Below are 8,881 nucleotides of genomic sequence, written 5' to 3'. Positions count from 1 at the left end.
TCCCATGCATAGCTTAGAGGGATCGGGCTTTAATACGAAAAGCCAAAAGTATCGGGGGAGGGGAGGTTTGAACCCCCTAAACACCTCCCCTGGATCCGCCACTGATAGATGCTCTACTTCAATATCCAGATTTCTGTCCCATAGTTAAATCTCTAAGATATTTACTAGTAATTAGACAGTCTGCTTTAATATATATGTTTCTCCGTGAAGGATACTTAATATATATCACAAGACAACAATGTTTGACTGTATCATCTTATTAAAATTAACGTAATAAAGAAGGTCTAAATTGGCTTCAAAATATGTTGGTTCCCAGTAGTATGAAACATCTGCGGTATGAAACATCTGCTCCTTCGGCCTTACAAGTGAACTTTTCTACATTATATTCAAAACATTTTATTTAAATATTTATTACATTTATTTATCTACCTCTCGGCCTGAGATTGCTTATTCAGCTATTGCGAAAGGAAGTACAAATCTAATTTATTATGATTACTTTATTATTTCTTTCTTATTTTGCCTTAAATTTTATTCTGAGCTACCCTGAAAAACGTATCATTTCATTCAATTTATATTATTACAATTCAAAATATGCAGTGACATTAAAACATACGTATTTTCATTTTGTTGCCAACAAACAAATAAAATTTTGTTGTTAAACATTTTTTTGCAATTCGTGTTGTTTTTCCAAAAATTGCATTTTTTTCATTTTGAATGCTCCTTTTTACGAATACAACAAAAACTATGTGCCCTATAAAAAGTGATTCACAACCAAATTTGCAGATCATTTTTGGGTGCATAATTTGTTTAACATCATCCTTTTTCGTGTCTTGCATAGTTTGACGGCAAAATGGAATTTTTTATTTTTCATTATTTTTTGATGCGATCAAAATTTAAAATTTCGATTTTTCACAAAAAATCCAAAAGTTGCTATGATAATCTTGAAGGGATTTAAAAAAGCAATGTTTTATTTTTTTCATATCGTGCTTTTTTGGCTGCATAAGTTCTTTTTTTTATTGTATTTTGAAAATGCTATAAACCTGTTAATTTTCTTTTTATTGACCAAATTTTTAAGGATAAAATTTTCGAGTTATCGAATACGGCGAACAACCGTAAATGAAATTTTTAAATCTTTAAAAATTGGCCTGCAAATTTGGAAAAAGTTCAAAAGTTATCGCAATTACAGACAGAAATGCATGAATACAGAAATACATAGAGTATACAGACACATTCGTAAAGATCTGTTTTTCGGGTTCAACGGGTCTCGAAACGGGGACATTTAATAAAAATGAGGAGGGGTTTTAAACTTTACAAAACTGTAATATCTTCTCTAATGAGAATGTAAAAGGACACAGAGAGAATAAGGAGAAGAGTAAGAGGCTTATTGGAATTATTTTTGTTTAATTTTGTTCCACAAGTATACTTTCAAGACGAATAACCCCTTATGTCGAGTATTTGTTAACCAAATTTGTTCTTAACAATTGATTATTTAAGTTAAACATTTTTTTATCTTTCTTATACCCTTGTGCATTAAATCCAAGGGACGAGAAGCATAAGAAAAATTTTGCCTGAAGGATAAAAAATTAAATTTAAAAAATCGACATTTTTTTCGCTGTTTGCATTAAAATAAAAATTAGATAAATAGAAAATCAAAAAATCTACTCTCACCATTTTCTAAAAAATATAGTCCTGAATTTTTCAACAAAGAAATCTAAAATCGGTGCATAATTGCGTTCTAAATTTAATTTCGAATCTCATTTTCCGATTTCATGCCACTGTGTGCCACTCGGCCATCTTGCTTCAAAACCGCGCTGCCGTTGATTCGAATGCAGCGCCGTCGTGTCGGCGAGGCGTTATCGGCGCAACGACATAATCTCAGGTATATTAACATGATAATGGATTTCTTCCCGCTGGGTGTTCTAGTGGCTTTTGTTTGGTTGCGGAAGTTCCGGCTACGAATTAGAACTTAAAGTAAACAGATTTAACCCTCACACAACAAGGTGAAACAGAGTCTCGTTAACCACAGGTGGGGTATCTTAACACCCCAGTCGTTTCTAAACACATTACGAATTATTTGTGGTATAATATTATTCCTAAGGTATTTAACAACATTATACAATTATTCAAAAGAATTTTTCAATCATTTTCTGCTAAATTATAACGAGAAAATTGTATTTATTACATTTTTTCAGTTTAAGGAAATACAAAGGCTATTTACAGAGTCCCTAACGCATAATATATTTCATAAAGTATAATAAATTATTAGGTAACTTCTTCCAGTAACGTAAATAATACATTATATATTCCAAGTTAAGCATTAAAAATTTGTATTGTCGCTTCCCGAAATATCGCTTACATGCCTTAGTGACCATCATCCATTCTCACGTGAAGAGGACAACTAAAAAGAAGTCTATTGAGATTCCTGCTCCCCTGAGACGCTCTAGACGTAGGGCATTCGCGAAAATAGTGCCTTGGGGGTTGTCTAAACATCCCATCTTGTTGTTTGAGGGTTAAATAAATATGTGAGGATTGAAATTTATCTTTGGTTTCTACATATCGCCATCGCCGTTTAAAAGTCTGTCGGCGTAACCCTTTAATCAATATAAATAATTTTTTTTAATAAAAGACAGGCACTGCACGTTGCCTTGTCTACAATATGAGGAAATATCGATGAATTTTAATTTCATCTCTTAAATAGCTATCGTACAAAATAGGTCATGGATCACTAAATTACTTTTATGACACCTTCGAGGAATTTTTTTTTGATGTAATGAATAAATACTCTTACTGTTGCACAAAATCTTTTCTCACATTTTCTTTATTTTGAAGATATAAATTTTAAGCGGCTTATGTACAAATTCTAGCAATTATATAATTAAATATAAAGAGATCAAATAAATAACTCAATATAAAAATATTATAAAAAGCGTCCTTGGCCCATTTTGTTTTCTTTAACCTCAAATCTTTCAAAAATCTGAAGTGTAAGAGCATTATTTTTACATGCATATTCATTAATTGACTAAATTGTTTTCCATGACTATGTTTATTGGTTATTTACTCTAATATGTTGGTTTTGAATTAAATAGAAAAAACACATCGATGAATTCCTATTTTTTCACAAAAACAAATTTTTTTCCTGATTTAATAAATATAGGAAAAATATTTTGTTTAGTATTGATGCCAGTATTTGCTTAACTTTAAACAACATTTTCAGGGCTAAAATGGACAAAAATTTAATTAAAAATATTTTTCTTATACCAAAAACACAGATAATTATTCTCACGTCAAGAAGAAAATTTGCATTTGAGCTTTTGAAAAAATCGACGAAAAAAAAATGATTTCGTGATCCAGACTCTAATGCAGCAATATATCATCTTAAACACTTACTAGTTGAGAATACTTAATGTTTTTAAGTGTAAGTGAACAATATTACTCATTTCACTGAATAGTCTCAAATTCAAAAACCCTTAATTCAACAGATAATTTGCTTACAAAGATACAACTTTGAAAAATGAATAAAGATGAGTAGATACAAAATAAATAATTATATAAATTGTACCTACTATTTTCGGAGAGCACCACTTTCAATGTGAGAACGAAAAATATGAGCCCTGTAGCCATTGCGTATTTCATAGTGGTCTAATAGAACTAAGAACTTTAGAGGGCTGCTTCCACAAAAAGAATCAACGACTTACTCCGTGAAAACCTCTCACCTTGTAGGACTCCAAGAAACTGAATCCTATCTTCTAACCGGTGGATTTTATACCTTCCGTCACGAGCGATGGTGAGCTCCATGATTCCTGACCCCTCCATATCACCCCATGCCTATGACAATGCCACCCCACGATCCTGGTAGCACACTTTGTAACATTACACGTACGACATTTCATTTGCACATCGTGCACACTGCATAGCTTGATAAATTCACGTTTTATTTCAGAGCAATACAATAATTAGAGACGAATTTATCAGCACTGAGTAATTATGGGGTTGAAAATCAGGTTCATCTTTATAATATTAAAGTTAATGTGCAGAATTTCTGAAAATAAAATCAAAAATCGAACGGCCATATTTAGATAACTACAATAAAATGTTCCTATTTCAATCTGAGAAAACAAAAAAAAATCTCCTAAAAAAAATCTAAAAATTCACCTTCCTTTCTGCACGAAAATGAAAAAGAGGAAAGAAAAACGTGTACGAATTTGGTGACTAGATTCGTGGTTTTTTTTCAGGAATTCTGCACATTAACATGATTATTGGATGTGAAATAGGATTTTGATCTCATTTAAATTTCTTAAATTTTAATTTATCTGATTTGGATTGGCGAGCATTTCTATTTCAGGATTGTTTATAGCTGATTAAAGTTAATGTGCAGAATTCCTGAAAATAAAACAAAGAATCTAACGACCAAAAGTGGACAACCATCATAAAATGTTAGCATTGCTATCTGAAAAAAAGATTTCTCCTAAAAAAGAGAAAAAAAATTCCCTTTCTTTCTGAATGAAAATAAAAAAGAGGAAATAAAAATGACTTCAAATTTGGTTGCTAGATTCTTGGTTTCATTTCCAGGAATTCTGCACGTTAACATGATTATTGGAGGTTAAATAGGATTTTAAATTTTATTTTGATCTCATTTAAATTTCTTAAATTTTAATTTAGCTGACTTGGATTGGCGAGCATTTATTTTTGAGGATTATTTATAGGCGATTAAAGTTAATGTGCAGAATTCCTGAAAATGAAACCAAGAATCTAACGACGAAATTTGGACAACCACCATAAAATGGTCCCATTGCAAACTGAAAGAAACAAAAAAAATTCTCCTTAAAAAGAGAAGAAAAAATTTCATTCCATTCTAGACAAAAATAAGACAAAGGAAATAAAAATTAGAAGGCAACAAACGAAATCCTCTTCCTTAACTCTTCTATTATTTTTTTCGCCTTTTTATTTCTATTATTATCAAATCACAATAAAAAACATTCGTAAAAAACAATCACCAAAGTTTCGACACTGATACAGCACCCTTACCAAGGCAAAAAAATAAAGATAATTGAAAATTTTAAGCAATCAGGAACAACAACGCAGGCACAGTTCTCTCTCCCTAATACATAAGAATCAACACCCGAGAAACAAGTGAAGGTTCAAACGGCAAACCAGCTATAAACGAACCTGAAATAGAAAGTACCTCCAATCCAAGTCAGTTAAATTAAATTTGAAAAAAATTAAATGAGATTAAAACCAAACTTAAAATCCTATTTAACGTCCAATAATCAAACTAATGTGCAGAATTCCTGAAAATAAAACCGAGAAACTAACGAACAAATTTGGGGGTTGGGACGAGCCTACATGGGGCAAGCCTTCACCCGCATCACATCGCGCAAGATAAAGACCTCAACGGGCATCGCATCACCCAGTCGCATGGTTTCCTTGAGCATCTCTTCACCAACTGTGAGGCTAATCATGGAATCACTTTCCGAGTTTGACAAAACATACCCAAAACAGAAGCTATCTTGAGTATCACCTCCCCCGAGAGACTATGGTATAAATGGGCATCTCTTGCCCGGGCATCACTTCCTCAGTTTACTAATACGTACCCGAAACATGGGTTATACTGAGCATGTCTTCCCCGGGCATCACTTTCCCAGTAAAATATTAAAATTGATAGACTGTGGCAAAAATAGGCATGTCTTCCTCAGTGAAATATTGAAATTGAAAGACCGTGGTGAAAATGGAAACATCTTCCCCAGGCATCACTTCCCCAGTGAAATATTGAAATCTACAGCATGTGGCCAAAATGTGCATGCCTTCTCCGATCATCACTTCCCCACTGATATATTGAAATCGGCAGAATGTTGGAAAAATGGTGAATTCTTCCCCGGGCTTCACTTCCCCAGTAAAATATTGAAATCGATAGACTGTGGTAAACATGGGCATATACTTCCCGGGCATCACTTCCCCACTGATATATTTTAATCGATAACCTGTGGAAAAATGCGCATGTCTTCTCCGGGCATCACTTTCTCACTGAAATATTGAAATCGACAGAATGTAGCAAAAATGGGTATGTCTTCCCTGGGCACCACTTCCCCAGTGAAATATTTTAATCGACAGTCTATGGAAAAAGTGAGCATGTTTTCCCCGGGAATCACTTCCCCAGTGAAATATTGAAATCGACAGACTGTGTCAGTCTATGGCCAAAATGAGCATATCTTCCCCGTGCATCACTTTCCCAGTGAAATGTTGAAATCGACAGACTGTGGTCAAAATGGGCATGTCTTCTATCGGCATCACTTCCCCTGTGAAATATTGAATTTTACAAACTGTGGCAGAAATGGGCATGTCTTCCCCGGGCATCACTTCTCCAGTAAAATATTGAAATCGACAGTGTATGGAAAAATGGGCATTTCTTCCTCGAGCATCACTTGCACAGTGAAATATTGAAATCGACAGACTGTGGGCAAAATCGACTTCCGAAGAATAAGCAGGCGAATTTGTGTGAAGAGTTTTATTTGAATATCTATTTTCAAATACAGTATTGTATTATTAATACAGTATTGATCGCTGCACAGTTATATTCCAAACAATACACTTTTGAATAGAGCACTTTGCTAATGTGATTATTAATATAAATTAATTTCATGATACATATATGAGGTTAACAAAAGCAGAAAGAGAGGACACGAAATAGCAGTCCGAGGAGGAGCAGCAGGGTAAAAAAATTACTTAATATCTGGTAAGAAGCCTTTCTTTTATCGTGATTTCAGTTAACACAAAGAAATAAGAAAATTCATATGAATTGTTCTAACTTAGACACTTTTCTAAGGAAATAATCATTCCATGTGTGATTATTACGGGAAAAGAATCACACGTGGAATGATTATTTTCTTTGAAAAAGTTAGAACAATTAGTATATATTCGCTTATTTCTTTTTTCTAAATGAAATCACGATAAAAGGAAGGCTTCTTAACAGACCGTAAGTTACTTTTTTCACCTTGTAGCTCCTACTCGGACAGGTATTTCGTAAACTCTCTTTCTGTTTTTTGTTAACAGTATCTATGTGCCATGAAATTAGTTTATATTAATAATCACATTAGACAAGGTCGATTTGGTGTTAATCATCATTTTTCCGATGGGCTTAATTCTTTATTGATTTTTATAACTGTAGGGCTAAATTATACCTAAAACATTGGGAACGGTTAAACTGTGATATGTCATCTAGAGGCAACAATCAGAACAATAAAATGTAGGTACGATTTTATAGCTGAATTTTAATTTGTGTATACAATTATTTTTACGTTTTTTTGTGACGATTGATGTAATTATTACGAACTTAAAATAACTTTTAATCGAAATCAAAGTAGTGCATATGGAATTTACATCTTAAGCAGTAAAAAACCCCATTTCTCGAAAGAACTATTTTTGTAAAGAAATTATAAAATAATTATAAACTGAAATGAACTTTATTCGAAGAAAAAGTTAACCCAAAGTACGTTTTCATTAGTTTGCACATGAATCTATAATTCGTATTCTGTGCGTAATGGGGATAAAATTTGTCGCAACATACTTTAAATGAAGTTAATTTGAGCCACTATTGCATTGCTAGTTACATGTCATACTAAACTAATTGTTGCTTTTCAGCAGAAAAAAAAATTTGACAAAAATATGTTTTTTTTTACTCTATAGGATGGAAATTCGACTTAAAACGTTTTATATGGGGTAGATATTTATTTTTAATATATAAATATTTCACTGGGGAAGTGATTCCCAGGAAATATATGCCAATTTTTGTCACAGTATGTCGATTACAATATTTCACTGGGCAAGTGAAGAAACAAATGCCCATTTTTGCCACAGGCTGTCGGTTTCAATGTTTCACTGGAAAGGTGATGCCCGGGGAAGACATGCCCATTTTTGCCAACGTCTACCGATTTCAATACTTCACTGAGAAAATGATACCCGGGTAAGACATACCCATTTTTGTCACATCCGTCGATTTCATTATTTCACTGGGAAAGTGATAGAAGAATTGCCCATTTTTTGCCCACTTTAGGGAAGTGATACCCAGGGAAAACACGCCCATTTTCGCAACAGACTGTTGATTTCAATATTTCAAAGGAGAGATGATGCCCAGGGAGGATATGCCCGTTTTTGCGACTCTGTCAATTTCAATATCCCACTGGGAAATGTGAATCCCGGAGAAGAGATGCCCATTTTTCCGACAGTCTGTTGACTATAATATATCACTGAGGAAGTGATGTGCGGGGAAGATATGCTCATTTTTAACACAGTCTGCCGATTTCAATATTTTACTGGGGAAGTGATGCCCGGGTAAGACATGCCCATTTTATTCACAGTCTGTCGATTTTAATATTTCACTGGGGAACTGATGTCCGAGGAAGATATGTCCGTTTTCGCCACAATATGTCAATTTCTATATTTCATTGGGGAATTTATGCCCGGAAAAGACATTCCCATTTTTTCCACAGTCTGTCAATTTCAATATTTCACTGGGAAAGCGATGCCTGGGTAAAACATGCCCGTTTTTACCAAGGTATGTCGATTATAATATGTCACTGGGAAAGTGATGCCCGGGAAAGATATGCTCATTTTTACTACAGTCTGTCGATTTCAATATTTCCCTGAGTAAGCGGTGTCCGGGGAACACATGCCCATTTTTGCCAACGTCTGTCAATTTCAATATTTCATTGGGGAAGTGAGGCCCGAGTAAGCCAAGCCTATCTTTGCCACAGTCTGTCGATTTTAATATTTTATTGTGGAAGTGATGCCCGGTTAACACATGCGCATCTTTGTCACAGTCTGTCAATTTCAATATTTCACTGGACAAGTGATACCCGTCGCAAACATGCCCATTTTCGCCACAGTC

The 8,881-nt window shown here is 33.8% G+C and overlaps 1 protein-coding gene across 2 annotated transcripts in view; it reads right to left on the bottom strand.

The window, feature by feature from the left end:
* LOC117170143 overlaps nucleotides 1–8,881 on the bottom strand; it is a 114,958-nt gene that overhangs the window by 92,157 nt on the left and 13,920 nt on the right. The window contains exon 1 of one of the 2 annotated variants that reach the window (XM_033356690.1): nucleotides 3,564–3,695. The exons of the other annotated variant lie outside the window; for it this stretch is intronic. Within the exon in view, the coding sequence (XP_033212581.1) occupies nucleotides 3,564–3,633 (70 nt within the window). The 5' untranslated portion in view covers nucleotides 3,634–3,695. Of the gene's footprint in view, nucleotides 1–3,563; nucleotides 3,696–8,881 lie in introns of those variants that run through there. 2 annotated transcript variants of the gene reach the window in all.

The sequence above is a fragment of the Belonocnema kinseyi genome, chromosome 3, assembly GCF_010883055.1.
Source record: "Belonocnema kinseyi isolate 2016_QV_RU_SX_M_011 chromosome 3, B_treatae_v1, whole genome shotgun sequence".
Taxonomy (NCBI): Eukaryota; Metazoa; Arthropoda; class Insecta; order Hymenoptera; family Cynipidae; genus Belonocnema; species Belonocnema kinseyi.
Note: the sequence above shows the minus strand (reverse complement) of the source record. Positions and strands in the feature narration are given on the sequence as shown.